Source organism: Rhinopithecus roxellana, chromosome 9, assembly GCF_007565055.1.
Source record: "Rhinopithecus roxellana isolate Shanxi Qingling chromosome 9, ASM756505v1, whole genome shotgun sequence".
NCBI lineage: Eukaryota > Metazoa > Chordata > Mammalia > Primates > Cercopithecidae > Rhinopithecus > Rhinopithecus roxellana.
Genome location: NC_044557.1, coordinates 18,113,093 through 18,136,254, shown reverse-complemented (window position 1 = coordinate 18,136,254; position 23,162 = coordinate 18,113,093). Strand labels below are relative to the sequence as shown.

The window sequence follows — 23,162 nt, the reverse complement described above, 5'->3', positions numbered from 1 at the left end:
GCCACTTCCAGGGTTGTCCCCTAAAATGTCCTGTGCAGTCACCCATAGTCCCCATCAGTTTCCCAGATACCAGTTGGATTTTGATACTCAGGACAATGTCAGAAGCCTTTGCCAGCCTGAGTTCTAAATAATTTTGTGACCCCAAATCCCTCTCCACTGACCTATAATGGCTATAATGTAAGGAAGAAAGAATTTATTTCTTTTTTTTTTTTTTTTTTTTTTTTGAGACGGAGTCTCGCTCTGTCACCCAGGCTGGAGTGCAGTGGCCAGACCTCAGCTCACTGCAAGCTCTGCCTCCCGGGTTCACGCCATTCTCCTGCCTCAGCCATCCCGAGTAGCTGGGACTACAGGCGCCCGCCACCTCGCCCGGCTAGTTTTTTTTTTTGTATTTTTAGTAGAGACGGGGTTTCACCGTGTTAGCCAGGATGGTCTCGATCTCCTGACCTCGTGATCCGCCCGTCTCGGCCTCCCAAAGTGCTGGGATTACAGGCTTGAGCCACCGCGCCCGGCCGAAAGAATTTATTTCTAAGATGCTGAAAGTGTTTGTTGCCAGAATTATGCTGCCTTGTCTGACATAGATATTGGGGTTATCCTGAAACAAACAAAAAAAACCCTAAAAATATGACATTGGTGTGGCAGTTTGGTAGTAAATGGGGAAGGTTCGGATATTATAGATCTAGGTTATATGATAGCAAAATACTGGCAAAACTTGCCTACAATACCTTAGAAGGCACACTACCTGCCTACTGAGCTAACGGTTGTAGAACCAGAGGGTTCTATTCTAGGACTTTTAGGACACGGATAGAGTTCTAGAAGAATTGAAAGAGGATGAAGAATACTTTGAGATATGTTATTTTGTTACTATATTCATTACTAATTATCTATATTGGTGTTTGGTCAAGTTTTTCAAGAAAATAAAGCAAGAATCCAACTGACCCATTAGCAGATAGAAGTCATATGTAAGAGAGATAATTCATAAATTTGGGACATAGAGAGTTTGAAAAGCCATTTGCCAATGGCTTCTAGGCATCCAACCATGAAAGATGGCATTTTAAAACACATTGAGGGTTGGAGACACAGGGAAACTTCTCAGTTGAGCATGTGACTCAGGCCTTTGACAAAAATCTAATGAAGGGCATGGCCTTTCCACCTGCTTTTTTAAGATAAACTCAAGATACCCACCATTGAATTGGGAAAAAAAAAAAAGAGACAATGCTTCCTCACAGGCATAAGGAAGCATTAAAATAAACAAGCAGTCTTGAAACTGTATCTAGGAGAGAATCGTTTTGTTACTGATACGTGGAACTTTCTAAAAAATAAATTGGAAGCCTTTTTACATTATTGAAAGAATAATATTACTAAAGACATTATGACACTAAATTAGAAACACTTTTAATATTCTGCAAGTCTTAAATCAGTCTCAGGAAGGAAGTAGGCTATGAATGCTGGCAGTCCCCTAGGAGGAAAGAAGACCGAAGATCCATTTCTGATGTGACCAGGAGAATAATGGACAGGAAAGAACTCCAGGGGTCAGTGCCAGGGTCACTGGGAAAAATGAAAAAGAAAGTCCCTCCTGCAGAGGAAGATCAGATTCTATTCTGGGAACTTGCCCCACTTTATGGAAAGGGAAAAGTTACAGTGTCACCCTGCAGGATGCTAGCTTTGCTATGGACCAGTGATTTCTCTTTGTCTTCGTTCTTCTTTTTTTCTGGGTGGGGAATATTACTGTTATCATGACCACTGAAAAGTCTAGAGGAAAGCAGTAATATTTCTCTTTTGCTCATAGGTCATCGAACCAAGGGGAGCCACATTCCCACTCAACAGGGAGGCCCACTCCTGGAGATCCTGAAATTTGAGCTGAACACAGTGATTGGGAAGAACTTGAGGTCACTCCTATTAAGAGGGGATGTGTGTGTTCCATGTTAGAGGAAGAATGAGATGGATAGTTGGTGGCCAGAAGGGTAGACCATGATAGAGATGATGCTATGTGTTTATTAAATCCATTTCCTTTTACCCACACATTCAAACTGCATTTTCCAACTTCTCCTGCAGGTAGGTGGGCTCTGTGACTGAGTGCTAGCCAATGGGATATGATCTGACTCCTAAAATCCACTCAGTGACATCAACTGCTCTCTGCAAATGAGAACTCAGGCTACAAAGCATACCCTACCCATGTTCTCTTAAGCAATGAGCACGAAGCACATCATCTGACAGCTGCTTTTAGCCATGTGCATATTGCCCTGAGTTGGGTGTGCTGTTCAGCCTACTGTTGTCTACTTCATTATAGCCTCTTACCAGCAATTCATTTTGTGTTCCAGTGAGCTATTTTGACTAATAATGACTGATAAAAGGTAAGATGCCCATGCTGGCTTTGCTGAAATAAAACAAAAGGAAAATAAAAAAGTAGTTAGAAATCTTGCAGATTAAGAGTCTTAAATAAAATGGACAAGGAAACAGAAGTTGAACATTAACAGGCAATCAGGGATAAGACACCACACACGAATCATCCAAAAAGATCTTCCATATGGAATAATTTTATTTATCATATCAAAAGTATTATCTGTATCCGTAAGTCCTAAGATATTATGAGGATATTACCCTGGACGAATGTACCAATAACTGTACTAACATCATCTGGGAGAAATTAAGCAGTCATGATGCCAAGACATTCAAAAATACTGAAACAGTGATTCTCAATGTGTAATGCAAAGAAGGCATCCTTCCAGGCATCCTGTCATAAAGACTTTTCCTAGTCTTTGCCCAGTTAGCACTTGCATCTCCTTGAGCACTTCACCTGCAATACCCAGGATAGGTGTGGGCCTGGCAGGCCCTGACAGTACTCAAATCCAGTTGGTACAGTGTTGGGTGGGGCTGACGGGCTACAGTCACACAGCCTGATCTAAAACTCACAACTCTCACGCATCAGAAGAAAGTTGTTTAGCCTGTATGCTTACTTCAGGCTATGAGAAAAAAGAAAAAGCAAAGGTAACAAGAAGGTATGAGAGTCTATGGGAGAAAAGGCAGCAAAGGCATTAGTAACTCTGGAAAGTCATGAAACTTTAATCAGCACATTTTAAGAATCTTAATTTTCACCTTTTTATCACTACCCACGGGACACTTACACCTGATCTCCAACCTGACTTACAGAAGCTAGAAAATGCCCTTCTGGCTGTTCCTCTGGATTAAATAGAAGCCAGCCAAGGCCAAAGTTCTGTTGGAAGGTAATCAGAACAGGAGAAACAGAAAAAATATATATGTTTTGGCATGTCTCTGTAGGCCCAATATGCCTGCTGCTACCATGATGAGTGAACAATAGTAGATTCTGCCATTCCGGGGTGGGCTAAAGGGGCTCTTTCACCAGTACTGATATTACATCAAGATTCAGAGATGTTTGAAAACTTTCCCACTGGCTTGAAGAAATCCCTTTGCCATAACTATAAAACTGTCACCCATAACCCATATCTTGACATCGGGGTCTCAAGTACAGACTAATGCTTAATGTATTAATACATCATCCCCTCTTCTGGTGCAGACATCTAGGCCTTCATCAAAATTGTCCCACCCCTCCCCTCCTGCAGTCCACCCCACCTCCAGCCCCCTAGCCTGTGCATCCCCTGTCAGTGTCAGTAAATGACAGCCAGGAGCAAAGCTCTACAGTGGGGAGCAGGGGAGGTATGGCAAGAATGCACAAAAACACTCAGCACATGGCTCCCACCTGCCCTCAGGAAGCTCGCAGTCCTCTTGGGAGGGACGAGGATGCCTAACCACTGATTTCGTGAGACATGTGGCACAGCAACACAAGGGTTATTAGGGTTCACAGGAAGGGATAAGCAACTGGGCTGGTGCATGTATGGCTGGCTTGATGGGATCTGCCCAGCAAGAGTTCTTCCCACTCTCCTAGGTCTACTCAGTAACTTCTTCCTTTGGCTGTGTGTGTGTTTATGAATTCCTTTATTAATATATATGTATGTATTCTAAATATATATTATAATATATAGAGAGAGAATATATAGAGAATATATATGTTTCTATATGTTCATATATATATATATATATATAGAGAGAGAGAGAGAGAGAGAGAGAGAGAGAGAGAGAGAGAAAGTCCTTAACATCATCCATAGGTTCTTGGAAACTGAACCTTTAAGTGAAACCAGGTCTAGCAGGTCCTCAAGTAACATCATTTCATTCAATGTAATTTCAGTATAACACTGATGAGGAAAAACATTGGTTCCATTATACGCCATTTCACTTAAAGTCACAGTTTACAAAAACCCATGCACAACATTATGGACTTTCCGTGTGTGTGTGTGTGTGTGTGTGTGTGTGTGTGTGTGTGTGAATGTATGTGTGGATGTGGGTGGGTGGATGTGTATGTGTATATGTGTGTGTATGTGTGCATTTGTGTATGGGTGTGTATGTGTGTGCATTTATGTGAGTATTGGCGTGTATCTGCGGATGTGCATTTAAGTGGGTATGTGTGTGTGGGTGTGGATGTTTATGTGTGTATATGGGTATGTGTGTGTTTATGTGTGTGTTTGTGTGTGTACGTGTGTGGGTGTGTGGGGTGTTTGTGTGTATGTCTGTGAGAGTGTGTGTATAGTGTGTGCTTATATGTATGTGTGCGTGGGGTGTCTGGGGATGTATGTGTGTTTATGTGTATGTGTGTACATGTGTGTACGTGTGTGTATGTGCATGTGTTTATGTGTGCATTTGTGTGTGTATGTGTGTGAGTGTGTGTTTTGGTGTTTATGTGTGTATCTGTATGTGGGAGTACATTATGTGTGTATGTGTGTGGAGGAGTGTTTGGGGTGTGTGTGTGTACATGCATGCATGTATGTGTGTGTATATGTATCTGTGTGTGTGTCTATGTGTATGTTTATGTATGGGTGTGTGTGTATGTCTGAGTATGTGTTTATGTGTGCATTTGTGCATCTGTGTGTAGGTGTGTTTATGTATGTGTATATGCGTGGAGAGTGTCGGGGGGTGTGTGTATGTGTGTATATGTGTATGTATGTGTATGTGTGTATGCGTGGGTGTGGGTGTGTTGCAGTGGGTGTATTTACGTGTGCATATATGTGTGTGTTTATGTGTGTGTGTTTATGTGTGGGGGTGTGTTTTTGTGTTTATGTGTGTATGTGTGTGTTTTTGTGTATGTGTATATGTGGGTGTTTATGTGTGTATGTGTGTCAGTTTAAGTGTGTGTGTTTGTGTGTGTATGTGTGGGTGTGGGTATGTGTGTGGGTGTTTATGTATGTCTTTATGTGGGTATGTGTATGTGTTCATGTGTGTATGTGTGGGGGGGTTGGGGTGTATATGTGTTTATGTGTATGTGTGTATGTGTGAGTGTGTGTGTTGGGGTGTGTATGTGTGCGTATAAACACACGTGTATGTGTGTGTTTATGTGTGTGTGTTTATGTGTGGAGGTGTGTTTGTGTGTTTGCGTATGTGTGGGTGTGTGTATATGTGTGTATGTGTTTTGTTTTGAGACAGAGTCTCACTGTGTTGCCCAGGCTGGAGTGCAGTGGCGCGATCTCAGCTCACTGCAAGCTCCACCTCCCGGGTTCACACCATTCTCCTGCCTCAGCCGCCCGAGCAGCTGGGACTACAGACACCCACCACCAGCCTGGCTAATTTTTTGTGCTTTTAGTAGAGACGGGGTTTCACCGTGTTAGCCAGGATGGTCTCGATCTCCTGCCCTTATGATCTGCCCACCTTGGCCTCCCAAAGTGCTAGGAATACAGGCATGAGCCACTGTGCCCAGCCCTGTGTGTGTGTGTTTATGTGTGTGTTTATGTGTGTATGTGTGGATGTGGGTGTGTGTGGGTGTTTATGTATGTCTTTATGTGGGTGTATCTGTGTGTGTTTATGTTTGCATTTGTGTGTATGTAGGTGTGTGTTTGTGTGTATGTGGGGGGGCTCTGTGTATCTGTGTGTGTTCATGTGTGTATGTGTGGGGGGTGGGGTGTATGTGTGTTTATGTGTATATGTGTGTATATGTGCATGTGTGTGTGTGCATGTGTGGGTGTGGGTATGTGTTGATGGGGTGGGTGTGTGTTTGCGTGTGTGTATAAACACATGGGTATGTGTATGTTTATGTGTGTGTGTTTCTGTGTGGGGATGTGTTTGTGTGTTTGTGTGTGTATATGTGTGTTTGTGTATATGGGTGTGTTTATGTGTGTATGGGTGGGTGTCTATGTGTGTGTGTATAAACACATGTGTATGTGTGTGTTTATGTGTGGGGGTGTGTTTTTATTTGTGTGTATGTGTTTATGGGTGTGTTTATGTGTGTGGGTGTGTGTATGTGTGTGTTTATGTGTGTATGTGTGGATGTTTAAGTGGATGTTTGTGTGTGTGTGTGTTTATGTGTGCATTTGTGTTTATGTGTGTGTTTGTGTGTACGAGTGTGTGTTCATGTGTGTAAGTGTGTGTAGGAAGTGGGGGCATATATGTGTGTGTCTATGTGTATGTGTGTGTGTGTGTTTATGTGTATGTATGTGTGGGTGTGGGTGTGTGTTGCGGGTGGGTATATGTATGTGTGTGGAGGGAGTATGTGTGTATGTGTGTGTGTATGTATGTGTGGGTGGGGGTGTGTGTGTTGGGAGTTGGGGATGGGTGTGTGTCTATGTGTGTTGGGGGAGTATGTGTGTGTATGTGTATGTGTGGGTGTGGGTGTGTGTGTGTTGGGGGGTTGGGGGTGGGTGTGTGTTTATGTGTGTGGGAGGGAGTGTGTATGTGTGTACACACACATATATCATCTTTCTGCCCTGTACTTTTTTCTTCTTCCCACATTGCAGAAAGTCACTCCTTCACTCATACAAGAACTCTTTCCCTTTGCAGGAAATTATTCTTTAGCCACTTGAAACTGCAGCAAAGCACACAAATGGCCTCCCTGGGAAACTGGTTTTTACCCCTGTAATGCTTAGGCCCTTTCCTCTGAAAGCTTTGTCTTCCTTCTGTGTCTGTGTGTATTGACTCAGACTATTCATCCAGTGAATAGAGACATCTAATTATATTTCCTACTGAAACGTTAACGTGTTCTTAACGCTTAGCAAGTAAGAAAAATAATAATGCCTCTTTGTTCCCCATTTTTTTCCACCTGAGGACTTCACATGCGAAAAGAGATTTTTAAAGCATAACATGTAAAGGTTTGGTTGATTAGACATATATTAGGTTTTTCTGTCCTCTTGTGCGAAGGTTCAGCCTTTTAAATGGGGTGTGCAACTATTAGGCATTAACCCATCTGTTTTGTTTTGCTCTCCTACTTTGGAAGACTAACACATCGTCTCACAACAAAAGCCATTCTTTTCCCCAGCGATACGCCCTGACCACCACCAGCTTACTGTCATTTAGAAATATTCAGTTAAAGCGTTATGCTGCCAAACGCTTAAGAGCCTCACAGATTCCAAACTCTTCTTTCCTTGGTATCCTGACCCCATCCTTCCCTAACACAATCCTGCCAGGGTAGCCCCCTCAATACTCCTTAAATATTGATACCAAGATTTTTCTCATTCCACTCACGCCTAAACTTAACCCATTTGTGGAGGCACAGATAAATCATGACATTCTCCAACAAGTCTTTCTTGGCCATAGTAGCTCTAAGTGATGCCTCCCTCTTTTAAATTGTAATGTGCAAATATCTACAAAGTTAACAGCACATTGTGGCATACAACAGGACGCCAAGTCGGCAAAAGAACTAACACTTTCTTTGTATCAAATTCCACTAGTAGCTCCTTAAAAGCAGACGGCAGAATTCTACAGATCATGTGCTTGGAATCACACAGGCATTCTTGCCACACTGAACTATCTGTGACTTTTTCTCTCAATGACGTTTATGAGCTTCTCAGGGACAAGGATCATTTCTCATATAGGTCCAGAATCCCCTACAATAACTAACACTAATATTGCTGGATATACAGAAAATACAGAATGGATTCTCACTGATTTGCCCCATAGGGAAGCTGAGAAAATTATCAGGTTGAACTGAAAAATGAAATCATACTGAAACAATAAATCAGTAATAGGGCATGGAGACTAAATGTGACAACAGTTTCAATGAATTGAATGGAATTTCGATCTCCTAGAGACCCATTCCATAAGTCACTTCAGCAAGGAAGGTGTCTCCAGAGGGAAGCAGCAGATTGATAGAATCAGAATATCAGTTTTCAAATGGCCTTAGAGATCGTCTGACACATGCCATTTTCTTAGAGAGAAAGAAGTGGTGCTGCAGAAGCCTCAACCAAAGCTGGGGAGACCGGAGATTGATATAAGGTATCCTCAGTCCTGACCGTGTCCTTTTCACATGCTCAGCAGCCTTGTGGCAAGAATGCACAGCTATTTCTCACTGTAGAAAGGGCCTTACCTCTGCCTGGAGGAAGGGAGGGAAATATCATTCAGAGTTCCCATCCACATTTAATGGGAATGCATTTAATGTTATCTCGATGGTGTGTAACACTGTTAATTGCAGATCTATTGTAATTGCTTTATTTTCTCTATGTCATTTAGCTACATTCAACAAACACTAACACATTCTCTAAAGAATTAGATTGTACAACAGCAAGGGTACAGTATGTTAACAGGAAAATGTGCAAAATGTGAGATCAAATAACTAAACACTTAATTGAGCAGCTGAAATTTTTCTTCATTTAAACAATTTTTCATTGTTTTCAATGTTCTGACATTACTTTTCTAATCAGGCAATGTGGGGCAGGGTCACCAGTACAGTTTTGTAACACACCCATCCCTCCATGAATGCTCACTGAACACTTGCCATGGGCAGGCACTATTCCAGCAATTATGAAAGATCAAATGAATAAAACTCTGTTCCTGTCCTCATGATTCTAGTAAGATGCTTACAAATGAACACAAAAAGTCTAATAAAGGAAGAACATGAAGTACTAATAGGAGGCTATGGAATTTCAGAGCAGGGACAAATTCCCCCATTTCCTTAACTGGGGAAAACATACTAATAAAACCATATGGCCAGGCATGGTGGCTCACGCCTGTAACCTCAGCACTTTGGGAGGCCAAGGTGAGCAGATCACGAGGTCAGGAGATTGAGTTCATCCTGGCTAACACAGTAAAACCCCGTCTCTACTAAAAATACAAAAAAATTAGCCAGGTGTGGTGTCACACACCTGTAGTCCCAGCTACTGGAGAGGCTGAGGCAGGAGAATGACTTGAACCCTGGAGGAAGAGGTTGCAGTGAGCTGAGATCGTGCCACTGCACTCCAGCCTGGGCGACAGAGTGAGACTCCATCACACACAAATATACATACATATATACACACACATACATATATATGTATGTATATATGTATGTGTGTGTGTGTGTTTATGAAGCCATAGTCACAGAAATTAGAAAGTTCTTACTTTCAAACAATGGACTTTTTTAGATAATTCTTTTGACTGCTAACACTTGGTTGCCTTTTAACAATGACTATATGAATTTTTTCACAGATGCTGATTTTAAAAGTTTTCATCAAACATTTGCTTTCATCAAAACATTGCTGCAAAGGAGTTAATGATGAATAAGCATATAACTTTGCATGTTTGGTAGACCTTGCAGCTGCTAAAGCATTTTCACAGGTGCAATTTCGATAGATCTCATTTGGTCACCACAAAATCCTGAGGAGTACGCAGGGCCTGTTGATTGTCTTTCTGGGTGCATATGTGTGTGTGTTATTATAATTATTTTTATTGTGCACAGAGGAATCTGAGGCCCACCAGAGTCTGTGTAATGACAGTGACAACTGGCATGTGTCAGACTTGTCAGACAAGAAGAAAATTGCTGGCTAAGCCTTCCAATCTAAAATTACTTACAAGTTCTTACACTTGAAAACTCATGTTCTTAGCGAGACCCAGTCTCTACTAAAAATAAAAGTTAAAAATTGGCTGAGTGCAGTGGCATATGCCTGTAGTCTCGGCTGCTCAGGAGGCCAAGGTGGGAGGACTGCTTGAGCCCAGGAGGTCGAGGCTGCAGTGAGTTATGCTTGTGCCACAGCCCTCCAGCCTGGGTGATGGAGTGAGACCCTGTCTCAAAAAAAAGAAAGAGAGAGAGAGGAAAGAAAAAGAAAGAAGGAAAGAAAGAAGAAGAAAGAAAGAAAGAAAGAAAGAAAGAAAGAAAAAGAAAGAAGAAAAGAAAAAGAAAGAAAGAAAGAAGAAGAGAAAGAGAAGAAAGAAAGAGAGAGGAGAAGGAACGGATGAAGAGGGAGGAAGAGGAAGTGGAGGGGAAGGAGCAAAGGCAGGAAAGCAGAGGACTAAAGCGAAGACTGAATAAGACAAAAAAAAAAAAGAAAGCAAAGAAAGAAAGAAAGAAAGAAAGAAAGAAAGAAAGAAAGAAAGAAAAGAAAAGAAAGAAAGAGAGAAAGAAAGAAAGATTCATGTTCCTACTGGTATATGTTCTCTTGAAAACAGAACGTTCCCTAGCAGCACTCAGCGTCTTGGGATCCCCCAGTTCTCTTTACTCCATCCACAGCACCTCATTCGCTCCTCATCTTCGGACACAGGCCAAACTCTCTGCTCTCATCCTCTGCTCCCAATAGAGGATCAAAAAGCAGTCTTTTGCTCCTCCATCCTAAAGAGCCAGTGCCACTAATTTATGACTTTGGAGAGTATTTGCACTTTAAAACTTGCTTATAACTCTGCAGAAGGCATCTTGAACGTGATAAGCACATGTTGGGTATTGGCCATCAGGTGGAAGCAATTTTCAGGGAGGAAGTGGCCAATGGCTGCTTCATCGCTTGCTGATATCTTTCCCTACAGTGGTTAACAAAGGTCTTCTGAGCTTATCTTCGGGGTCACAGGCAGAGACAGAAACTGGCACAATGCATTCCACCCCGGATCCCTGAAAGGAACTTTGTGGATGCACAGAAACAGATTTACCAAGTAGAGAAAGCCCAAGCAGAGACTCCAGGGGCTGAGACACAAATTTAAAAAAAGGATCTGGGAAGCAGCCAGCGTCTGACAATGACATCCCCAACCCTCACTCCCAACCCCACACATATACACTTGTCCTGGCCTTGACCTCAGACTGTACAGGTTCAAGTCCTGTGGTTCTTCAAATCTGCCCCAAGTCCAGAGGGAGGATCCTTGAGTCCTACAACAATGACTGGGGCTGCTCCCTCCTGCATTTGCAAACAGAGTGGGAAACGCTGTCCTTACCTCGTAGTGGGCCACACGCTGCGATTCGGAGATCAGTTGTGCACTGCACACCTTGCAGTAACTGTCTGTAAATAAATCCTGATCGATATCGGAGGACTTCATCAGGCTACAGGAGAATCAACAGAAAAGAAAAATGAGTCCACTGCTTTGATGTTTTTTTCTTTTTTTTTTTTTGAGACGGAGTCTCGCTGTCTCCCAGGCTGGAGTGCAGTGGCCTGATCTCAGCTCACTGCAAGCTCCACCTCCTGGGTTCACACCATTCTCCTGCCTCAGCCTCCCGAGTAGCTGGAACTACAGGCGCCCGCCACCACGCCCGGCTGATTTTTTGTATTTTTAGTAGAGACAGGGTTTCACTGTGTTAGCCAGGATGGTCTCGATCTCCTGAACTTGTGATCCACCTGCCTCGGCCTCCCAAAGTGCTGGGAATATAGGCGTGAGCCACCGCGCCTGGCCTGCTTTGATGTTTATGCAGGATATTAACCGTGTGAAAAGCCAGGATCACAGTAACAGGTCTGACAATGATGACAGAAGGATGGGTCTCCCTACACTCTTGACGTTACCATATCAATTAACCATAATACGTGCCTAGGTTATAATTTTCTCACAAATGCCCAACAGAGTGGCTATACCCTAAAAAATAGAAATCCAGCTACAGCTTTTCTGTTGGAACAAACCAGACTTACATCTAATGTCTTGCCAAGAGTTTATGTGAGGGCGGGGCACCATGGCTCACACCTGTAGTCCCAGTGCTTTGGGAGGCCGAGGTGGGAGCATGGCTTGAGACCAAGAGTTTGAGGCCAGCATGGGCAACATAGATTCTGTCTCTACAAAAATAAAAATTCTAAATAAGAATTTATGTGAGATATATTTACGTGTTATATATATTAACAAAATGTTGTAAGCATCCAACAATAGAAAGTGGGTTAAATGAACTTTGATACGTCATCACGCTAGAAAATTATGTGGCTTCCAAATCTAAATTCAGATAAATTATTCTTTAAGGGAATATTAGGAAAAGGTTTACTATTAACAAAAGAGATTTATAAGTATGTATAGTATTACACTAAATTTGTTTTAAAATATGTATAGATGCATTAAAAACATTCCGGGAAATTATAAGATAATTTTAATAGCACTTATCTTTGGGAAATGACAGAAAATTGCTTTTGCAATTGTCTTCATTTTTAAATTTTTCTTCAACAATCACATTTTACTTTTGTAGTCAAGGAAGAAGTTAGCTTTGTCTAGAGCCTTTAAGCAGTATAAAATCTAGCTTAGAGTTAAATAGTTACACTTAGAAAACTAAAAAATAGAATCAGACTAAACTATAACTTTCCTTGCAACCCCATACTTTGTAACACGGGGAGACCTCACTATTCAAGCTGACTCTTCTCCATTTAGGGTTGTTGAATTCATAAAGGCCACCTCCACCACCACACACCCCAACTGAACCCACAAAGTAAATAAACATATTCTCGAATTCCAAACCCAGAATCAAAATGCAGCCAAGGATCTCAAGCTTCTGAAAGTGATCTGTTGGAAACGGATCTTGTGGCAGCTGAAGGATCTCATGTTACCACCCTGGAAACACACCCGAGTGCATCCTATTGCTTCACTCAACCCACAAACTCCACTTGTTTCACCTCCTACCTGCTAAGCAAGAAGTAAAAGTAAAGACCATTGTAGACTGCATGCTGTATGGAGAGGCAGGAGAATCTCAGACAACAGCAATATGGTAGACACTTTGGACTTTATCTTATTCCACCACCAGCATCTTACCTATAAAACTGCCCAAAGTTACATTGCTAGTCATTTGCATAGCCAAAAATACTGCCTCGCTTGCATGATTCCAATTTCCACAGGCTAGATCCATCCCAGGTCTGATGCTACCACATGGCATTGGGTGAGTCACTCAATGCTCCATGCCTCAGTTTCCCCCATTTAAAAATTGAGATAATAATATTTGCCATGCCTTCTTAGAAAGTGATAATGAAGATCACAGGGAGAAATATATGAGAAAGTGCTATAGCAACCATAAAACTCTCTGCATTTGAAAGGGATCAGTAGTATATTTTTAATAACATCCTGATGTTGGCAAGATGTTGGGCAAGTCCTGAGCAACTGCAACAAAGTGAAGGACCATGGTTCACTTTAGGTGATTTTTGAAATGATCTAAATAACCAGACCACATTCATAAAGTATCTGCCTGAAATAAAAGGATGTCTGCCTCAACAACTCCAATCTCATGTTCTGTCCTTGGCCCTGGCTCTAGTGGCTCATTCAGGGCATTTGTATTCAGCAATTCAAAAGGATTCACAGTTTCTGCTCCTAAGAGACAATAATGCCTGTGATTTTTCAATGCCCCCAGCAAGCAATAGTTATGCCAGGTACCACTGTGTCTCACAGTTGACGTAGGCCTGTTATTTCAAGAAGGACCACATCTGGCAGGTGGCCCAGTTGGCCTGGAGTCTAGCGCCTGCTATGCCTGCAGGTTCACCTCCTCCCCCACAAGGCAACCTGTTCCAGAGAGGCCAGAAGCTCTAGTTGTTAAGTTTTTCTTAGGTTGAATTAAAATCTGTCCCACAGTAGTTTTTGTTCAGTGATTCTATCATTAGGTACAACATGGGACCACACCAGTCTCCATTTTTTCATGAGATATTCTCCTTCGAGTGTTTATGTGATGGCGGGGCACCGTGGCTCATGCCTGTAGTCCCAGTGCTTTAGGAGGCTGAGGTGGGAGCATGACTTGAGGCCGAGAGTTTGAGACCAGTATGGGCAACATAGAGAGATTCTGTCTCTACAAAAATAAAAATTATAAAAAGGAACTTATGTGAGATATTTTCACGTGTTATATATGTAAGCACCTAATATATCCAACAATAGAAAGTGGGTTAAATGAACTTTGATACATCATCACGCTAGAAAATTATGTGGCTTCCAAATCTAAATTCAGATAAATTATTCTTTAAGGGAACATTAGGAAAAGTGAAGATAACACTCTTCTACTTCCTACCCAGCCTTACCATCTTGTCCTGAGTCTATTTCATTATAGTCCATCTTCAAAAGCAAGACCAAGAACAGAATGGGGGCACTCCAGAGATGGTCTACCTGAGGCAGAGGATTGCCAATTCCAGTGCCAACCCACAATATCGTAGTCATTTGTAATGGTCTCTATTCACGTCCCAGAATATAAATGAAGAAGAGATGTTTTGATGATGAGAAATTGTAGTACAACATTTTGAAATGCCAAATGGGAAAAGAAAACTTACTAAGGTATATTTTTTAAGCCAAGCTCCTATAAGTGGTTGTGTTTAAATATTATAGTGTTCCCTGCTATTTCTAATAAAGAAGCATACGAAAATAGATTCACGAGTGACCTTGTTAATAGGAATCTCCAAATTCACTGCACACTCCTTCCTCATTATACAACCAACTGCAAAAATCAAACACTGTGAAAGAATATTCAAGGTATGTGTCGGACCAAGCAGGCCCGTAGGAGTCTGAGTCTCGGTAAAGCAGCTGTGCAACAGAAATAGCTTTAAAGGCAGAATATAAAATGTGTATACTAAAAAAAATTCAAGGGAAGAGAAAATATCATGGCTTTTTCCACTGTTTTATATAAGAATATTGATTCGAACAAGTCCGTATGCAATTTTTAAAAAGGCAATAAGGACCCCTCTGAAATCGATGACACCTGAGTGGAATACCTGAACAAGTTACATTCCAGTGGGAGGCAATTAGTGGACAAGTGTCAACCTGGTTTTTACATGAGGGCTTTCCTCCAGAAAGAGAGAGCTCTGTCCATGTAGCTCACTTTAGACAACCAGAGGGTCCGATTTATGATGCAAAGACTGGAATTTCCAAGAAGGGAGGATGTCACTTGCTCCCCTCCCCCGGTTTGTTTAGAAGAGGATTTTAGCTTTACTGGCCTTCACTGTCTTCACCAAGACAGCTGGTAAGAAAAAGGAAGAAAAAAAAAACCACAAGATTTCCAGTTTTTTAGCCTTGTCCGTGGTCCTGACGAGCCCATGCTGTACTCCAGCAGCTGGAGTAGAGACAGAGCCACTGATCACTTACTGGTCAGTCCAATCTGTCCCACCAGATCCAGTGTCTAGTGACCATCCCCCTGGAAACATTTGTATCTTGCTGTGCCATGAGCCCCTGGGACATTCTGAGGAGGAATAGAAGAGTAGAGGAAGAGAGGAATTTGATTTCCTGGGTCTGAAACAGAAAGCACCATCTGTACTCCCAGGCCCAGCACATTGCAAAGGCACGTTGCAAAGCCAGACACATTGCCAGGCAACTACTGGAGGATCTGAATGACCTCTCATCACTCTGCAGTACTCACAGAGGATGGCGCTATCCACAATGGAGGTTAAAGGCCTCCACCGGAGGTGGACGCAGTACTAGAGCAGGGAGTCTGGTCACATTCTCACGTGCTGTCCTGGGGGTCTGAGTTTCTACAGATCCATGTGTATAGCAGTGACAGTGTGAGGCTCAGAGGTGCATCAAGGTATCAGAAATAAAGGGGGGCATCAAGGAGGAGTGCTTTTGTTGATTCTATAATGGTCTGGGGAAATCTACTATGAGTGAGGTTCAGGGATAACAGAGGCACAACCCCTGTCTTCCAAATCTTTCTGAGCTACTGAGTAAGAAGAGACATACACACACCAACACCTAAGGCACAGGCAACTAATTCCAGCAGAATTTGGCTGATGGAAAGTGATAGAGGATTTGAGAAGACAGAAAGGATTATCAAGAATCTCTTCAAGAAAGTTCTACTAGGGTTGAAAATTTGAGGATGGATAGGATTAGAGTGGAGAGAAATGAGTTCCAACTCAGAAGTTAATTCTTTTCCCTGGCACAGAGAAAAATCTTACTACCACTAGGCATGAAAAGATATATAGGAGGGGCATTGGTGGGGCTAATTTGGAATAATTTAACATAAGGAGGAAGGCAGAAAAATGCAAGGAAGAGAATCTCAAAACCTAGATGGAAGAAAAAGAGGCTGGGGGAGAACAGCCAGGTCCCGAAATATTTCTTGAGGTGCAAGAAATGGCCTTTTTCAGGATCCTCAGATGCAGATATGAAACCTTCCTTTCTGCTTCTTTCTGCTTCTCAAGAACAGATTGAAGGAATGAATGCAGGCTAAAACTCCAGAGAGATCTGGGGCTTCATGGAAAAGAGTCATGTTCTTTTTGAATTTTTATTTTAGGTTCAGGGTGTGCAGGTACCTGTTTGTTACATATGTATATTGCATAATGGTGGGAAGAGCACATCTATCCTTCAAATATTAAACACTGTGCCTGCTAGGTAATGGTGCAACCCTCACTACCTCTTCCACTCCTCCCCACTTTTGGAGTCCCCACTGTCCTTCTCTCCATCTTTATGTCTACATGTACCCATTGTTTAGCTCCCATTTATAGGTGAGAGCATGCAATATTTGATTTTCTGCTTCTGAGTTAGTTCACTTAAAATGATGTCCTCTACCTCCATCCCTATTGCTGCAAAGGACACTATTTCATTCTTTTTATGGCTGTGTGGTATTCCATGGTATATATGCACCAGATTTTCTTTATCCAATCAACCACTGGTGGACACTTAGGTTAGTTGCATGACTTTGCTGTTGTAAATAGTGCCACGATGAACATATAAGCGCAGGTGTCTTTTGGGGTATCTGTGCAGAGGAAACGCATTATTTTAAAAAGATTAATATTCTGCATTCCACTCCATTTCTGATGGTACTGAAATAACTTCTGACTCAGAAAGCCCAAAACCCATGCAGGGCTCTTCAGAGGGAAAGACATTGGTTCAAATCCAGGCATGGTTGCTTGCCAACTAGGTTGTTCAGCGACTTACACAGCCTCACTGAGCCCTGATTTCCTTAGTTGTAAAATGGGAGGAAAATTCTCACAGCGTTATTGTGAGGATTAGAAATAATGTAGATAAACCATCCAGCACAGACTGTGGCATAGCAGAGATACGCAGAAAGGGGATATTACCATCATTATCATTAATATTATTAATTTTGTATTATAATTATTCTTATTTTCAGAGGAATGCTGTAAATATTTAAGAAGAGAAATAAATAGAACCACACAAAAGGCTAAGAGGGAAGACAACAGAGTCGGTGTACCGAAATCATAGCTTTTATTGCTATTATAGTCTTTCTCCTTTGTGTCAACAGTGCCATCCACAAAGATGGCTCGTTTCCACGGAAAGACAGCTGCCCACTCCTCCTGCCAGCTGAAACTCAGGCCTGTGAAGACCCCTTACTGCATAAACTTTTAAAAATCTGTTTTTGTTGTCACAAGGCGCTGACCCTGACAGACGGAGAAGTCTGATGAGAACTTTGTCTCACCCTCTCATCCTCCCATGAGTGCTCACCTCCACATGACCTACTTCTCAAGGGGATGCAAAGGGAGAAGCATATCATTCAAAGTATGGCAGAGGCCCAGGCACTCCAGCAAACAGAACCCACAGCACTCACCGTGGCAGGCCCCAGGCGGCCGCAGCCATCAGGGCCCCAGGGTGGCATCTCCTCCAGCCCAGTCCCTTGGGGAAAGAAGACCTTGGCTTGGTGTTCCCCACCAGGTGGGCATCCTTCTGTTACAGATTTGGGCTATTTCCCTATAAAGCTTCTCTAGAAGATTTAATAAACTACTTTCCCCCCATACCATACTTCACTGGCCCTTTAAAGATACAATTTAAGACTCACGGGCACTTCAACTAAAGAGCAGCTCTTGCCTTTAGGGTAGGATTTCTGAATTTCCAAACTGCCACTCTGTGGGACTGTGCAAGCTCTCCAGTATCAGGGATTGCGGCTCCTCTAATGATGATCCCAACAGGACCTGGCCCCTTGTGAGAGCTCATGACCCAGAAGGAATAAAGATTTCACTGAAGTGCTTCCCCTGAGCCAGGCCCTGTGCTGAGGACTTTATATAAATCATCCAATTTAATTCCCTCAAAGAGCTGTGTAGACTTGCCTAAATGAGAAGGCTCGAGGTTAGCAATTAAGTAACTCACCAAGAGCTCACCCAGCTCCTAAGTGGTGCTCAGTTTTCCAAGCCAGGACCAACCCCTGTGCCCACAGCCTTTACCCCTACCCTGGGCATCTGTCCTCAGCACCGGGCATGCCCTTCAGTTTGTCCCTTGCCACCTCCAGCTAGGGACCACCATAAAAATTCATAAAGGAAAGCCAAGGATAGACACTCGGTGCAGAATTAATATGCTGGGGCCTGAGGAGCCTCGACTGTCCAGGTAGAGCCTTGGAAGCTGTTTCTGACCTCAGTGCTCAGACTCTCTTTTCCGCATTTGTCTGAACTGAGCTGGGACACGTTAACAACGGCCTGGACATTCTAGTTCTGCTTCTGCCTGCACAACCATGATTCTACAACTCTGTAGCCTTACTCACCCTCGGTAGATCCATGACCTACTGCTGCCCTCCAATGCGGCCTGACACCTCAAAAAGCCATGGTGCTCTCTGCCCAGTCCTGCTGGACCTTCTCCACTCAGTCTGGGACCTCCCACCAGATGATGCCCCCTGCCCACCCACGCCACCACCAAACAGCCTGGCTCTGAGCCCAGCTGCCTTTGGCAGTGCTGGCCAGCTTACTGGCTCCCAGAACTGAAGGCAGAGAGACTGAACTTTTCTCTCCTTCAGTTTTGACAAACTCCACAGCAGACTAAAAATGCTACCAATTAAGATGAACTATGACCTGGTTATGAATGTGAAACAGACAGGAGGCCTTCCACTGCTGTTTAAACTCAGCCCAATTTAAAAATTATTCATCTCAAAAAAGCAATTGAACTTGTTTCTACTTTGATTTATTAAAACAAAGGAGAGGGGACAAGACTCAGCTCCGAAGGGAGGGGAGTACGGGAGTGAGGGCTGACTTGTTTCCAGACTTGGTTTGCCCTTTTGTTATCATTTCAAGTTTTTATTCCCTGAACCTTAAACCCATATTTGGTGCTTTGGTGGCTGTTGCCTGATGTTTGCTCCCTTCCCCCTGCCACTGTCCTTCTGAGAAAAGAAAAAACTCCTTGCTCTCTAGCCTGTCTACCAACAACAGGAAAAAGATTCGGGAGGCAAGCGGGTGGTTTTCGCAAACATCTCTGCCAGGCCTGCCCATGCAGGAGCCTCAGAGAATGGGCTGGAAGCAGGGACTGTCCTGTTCTCGTCACACCTCCCTCCACGTGAAGGTGGGTAATGCAGGGCTGGTTGCCGTGGCAGCAGACAAAGCAGACTTGGGGGGAAAGAAAACAGAAACAAGAAAAGAACTCTAGAAATAAAATCATCTGGCCGGGCGTGGTGGCTCACGCCTGTAATCCCAGCACTATGAGAGGCTGAGGTGGGTAGATCATGAGGTCAGGAGTTCGAGACCAGCCTGACCTACATGGAGACACCCCATCTCTACTAAAAATACAAAAATTAGCCTGGAGTGGTTGTGTGCGCCTGTAATCCCAGCTACTCCGGAGGCTGAGGCAGGAGAATCACTTGAATCCGGGAGGCAGAGGTTGTAATTGTACCACTGCACTCCGGAAAAAAAAAGAAAATGAAATGAAATCATCTTGGTCTTCCACAAAATCATGCCAGAGAAAGGAAACAGCAGGCAGCTGGGGTGCAGCACAGGGGAAAATGTCTGACCCTCCCTCCCGGGGCCACCGGCTCCAGCACACGCTTTTCTTTCATTCACACACCACCTGGGTTGACAGGCAGGGGAATCCCCCATGCAGCATCTGAGAGCAGGGTGAAGGTCAAGTACACAAGCCAGTTTGAGGGACATTTTCAATTCCCTGTTCCTCAGGATGAGGAACTTTCTTCTGGTCTGAGGCTGTCTTCCCCATTCCTGATGTTGCTCAGATAAAGGAATCTGGCAGTCTAGGTAGCTCACCATACATCACCCAGATGCAGGTGCAAGCTCTGCTTTCCAGCCTGAGCTTTGTTTAAAAAGAGAGAGAGAGAGAGGGAGAGGGAGAGAAAAATGCCCACACTACTGCCTTCTCCTGCCTGGCGTTGCCAGGAGCTGCATCGCTGACTCACACCACTTGAATAATTGCCTTTTAATGGCACCATTTTCTTCACTTATAAAACCAGGCTGTTTGATTCCTGACTCAGAGGCAGTGGCCACTGCTGGGCACATGTGCCTCACCCCAGCCCCGGGCCATGGAACCATAGCTGTCAGTCTCACATGGCACAGGCTGGCCTGATGACATCTGGGAAACAGAGCAGCGAAGGCAGCCACAGCCTGCAGGGTGGTTCTCTGGTCCAGCCTCCAAGGGCAGGCACATGCAGCTGATTCCTTGCTACCTCTCCCCTCTCTGATCCCTTGTCCTTTGTCTGCGTGGACAAGTCTGAATAGTAGACTCCAGGGGGCATGAGCAGAGCAGGTGCTGACCAGCCCAGCTCCAGGCTTCAGATTTTCACTGTAAATTATATGCAAATCCCACAGATTTTCTATGTAACTCACCAAATGGCCTCTGCTTAAGTCCTGGACGTACAACATCTCTTTGATTCTCTCCTTATTCATGAAACGAACTTTTATTGAGCATTTACTACATGGCTGGTGCTGCTCTAAGCACTCAGTCTGCAGCAGGGAACAAGATTCTGATCTCATGGGAAAGGTTCACATTCTGGACTCCAGTATACGCCACCCTCCATAAACACAGACAGACTTCCCACCTGCTTCAACACGTAAATAGAATATTCACGTCAGCTGGAAGACAATGGCTTTGGCATGTCCACGTGTCATGCTTCTGGAACATCTCCTTACCCTGTAGGTCCTTGCTAAGGCTTCAGTACTGTACCTTTGCCTCCACCTAAGAAGACCAGGGACCTGAGTACCAGAGGCAGGTGGGGACTAGCAGAGACTCTGCAAGGCAAAAGCTATTCTGTCTGGCTTTCCAAAGGCACCCTGCCATGGCAGCTTTGAGGAGAGCCCAAGGTGTCAGGCGGTGACACACAGCAAGCCCGAATGTGCCCAGTTGATGGGTCTGGGCAGCACGATGGAACACGGTTGTCAGGGAAAGCACGGTTGCTTTTGTAGAACACTAATGGATAAACTCCAGCACCTTCTCCAGTCACAGCGGGCCCAAAGCATCTGCTTTCTCTTTCTGCACTTTCAGAGAGAAGAAAGTGAGTGACGGGTGGAGAGCTTGGATTATCAACTAGTTTGCCACTTCAAGTCAGACCAAAAACAGAGCTCATATCATGGGAGAAAGCAGAGGCAGAGAGAAACAGAAAAGATCACTAGCCTGCAAAGAGAAGCGGGGAGAGGAGGAGCAAATATGAGGGAATAAAACATGCTCCTTATGTTTCCCGTCGCTCATTCCATCACACCAAAGGGCTGTGCATCCAGGCAGAAAAGCCACTTACATTTTAAAGAATAGGTTCCTACCCTCCCCCACTCAATGGAGAAAAGCCCACATGGATCCCCCCACTTTACTATGCATTGGCTGAGTGAAGCAAGTACCTGCTCCAGACAGGTGGATTTTCTTAACAAGCTGAATGACTACAGGACCCTTCCTTACAACATGGATACATGCCTTCAAAAATACAGTTTCTAAATAAGTATTCCATTACTGTAACTTGTTTACATGATTTATCTTCACAATACTGCCCCTATGAAACCAGACAGATTGAGGGCAGATTTAAATGCCGCAGTGGCATTCAGGGCCCGGGGAAGCATAGTTCCGCACCTGTATTCAACTGCAGAGGAAGGCACCGACGAGACAGACCAAGCTGCTGCAGGGAAAACTATTATTTTTATTTGAATCCATACTCCGAGGTTGCTGCAAGTGCTGTCAGTCAGCCAGCAGACATTCTAGCTCCCTTCTCCTCTATCGCATGTTAACTTGACTGGGCTTCTCCGAGGAATTCTAACTGCTTTGTGCTGATTTGTCTCCTGACCTTCCTAAAATCAGTGAAAATGTAGAGTGCATGTAAAAGTATCTAGAGTGGCCAAGACAGGAAGATACAGGAATTTAAATGTTGCAAAGGCAGAGGAAGGGACTCACTATCCAGTCGCTCCCTACAAATGTCTACACAGCAGCCTACCCCATCAGTGAAATCTTTGCATTAGAACTTCCGTTCAGATTTCAGAGCTGGTTTGAGATCCTGTGATATCCCCTACTTTGGGATGCAGTAAGAAATTGGGAAAATAATGATTGCTTTGGGAATTCAGCCACTATGGGAAATTAACCATCGAAAGGTTATTGCATGTGTATTAGGATCATCAATAAACAATGGGGAGATTGATGAAACTTAAAATATTTGGCCACATCAATAGTTGGAGAAGATTCCTATATACACTTTCAAGTTCCTGTATACATTTTCACAGGAAGATAAGCTGAAAGTTAAGCATCATCTCATCAAGTTGAGCAACACAGCAACTGCACTCCTAATTTCAGGCAAGAAAAAGTCTTGGCCGGGCGCGGTGGCTCAAGCCTGTAATCCCAGCACTTTGGGAGGCCTAGATGGGCGGATCACGAGGTCAGGAGATCGAGACCATCCTGGCTAACCTGGTGAAACCCCGTCTCTACTAAAAAATACAAAAAAGTAGCTGGGCGAGGTGGCGGGCGCCTGTGGTCCCAGCTACTCGGGAGGCTGAGGCAGGAGAATGGTGGGAACCCGGGAGGCGGAGCTTGCAGTGAGCTGAGATCCGGCCACTGTACTCCAGCCTGGGCGACAGAGCGAGACTCTGTCTCAAAAAATAAAAAAAAAAAAAAAGAAAAAGTCTTGCTCACGTACGACACAAGGCATGTAAGAGATGATGATAGTAGCATTGTTCAAATAGCAAAGCCTGTAATCAGCCCAAAAGCACACCTACAGGAGAGTGGATGAAAAAACTGAGGAACAGTCACAGCATGAATGGAGCATAGCAACAAACCAGAATACAGAGGAATCATAGCAATCTAATATTTACGTGAAAAATTTGAATCCAAAGGTCATATCTACAAGATCCTTTTTATAAAGTCAAAAACAACTGAAATGAAAATATTGA

The 23,162-nt window shown here is 43.7% G+C and overlaps 1 protein-coding gene across 2 annotated transcripts in view; it reads right to left on the bottom strand.

Annotated features, from left to right (window-relative positions):
• ZMAT4 (zinc finger matrin-type 4) overlaps positions 1 to 11,267 on the bottom strand; it is a 294,319-nt gene extending 283,052 nt beyond the window's left edge. Inside the window, exon 1 of one of the 2 annotated variants that reach the window (XM_030937839.1) lies at positions 11,161 to 11,267. In XM_030937839.1, the coding sequence (XP_030793699.1) occupies positions 11,161 to 11,262 (102 nt within the window). In that variant the 5' untranslated portion in view covers positions 11,263 to 11,267. The remainder of the gene's footprint in view (positions 1 to 11,160) is intronic. The other variant, XM_030937840.1, reaches the window with a different exon arrangement.
• Positions 11,268 to 23,162: the final 11,895 nt, after the last annotated feature.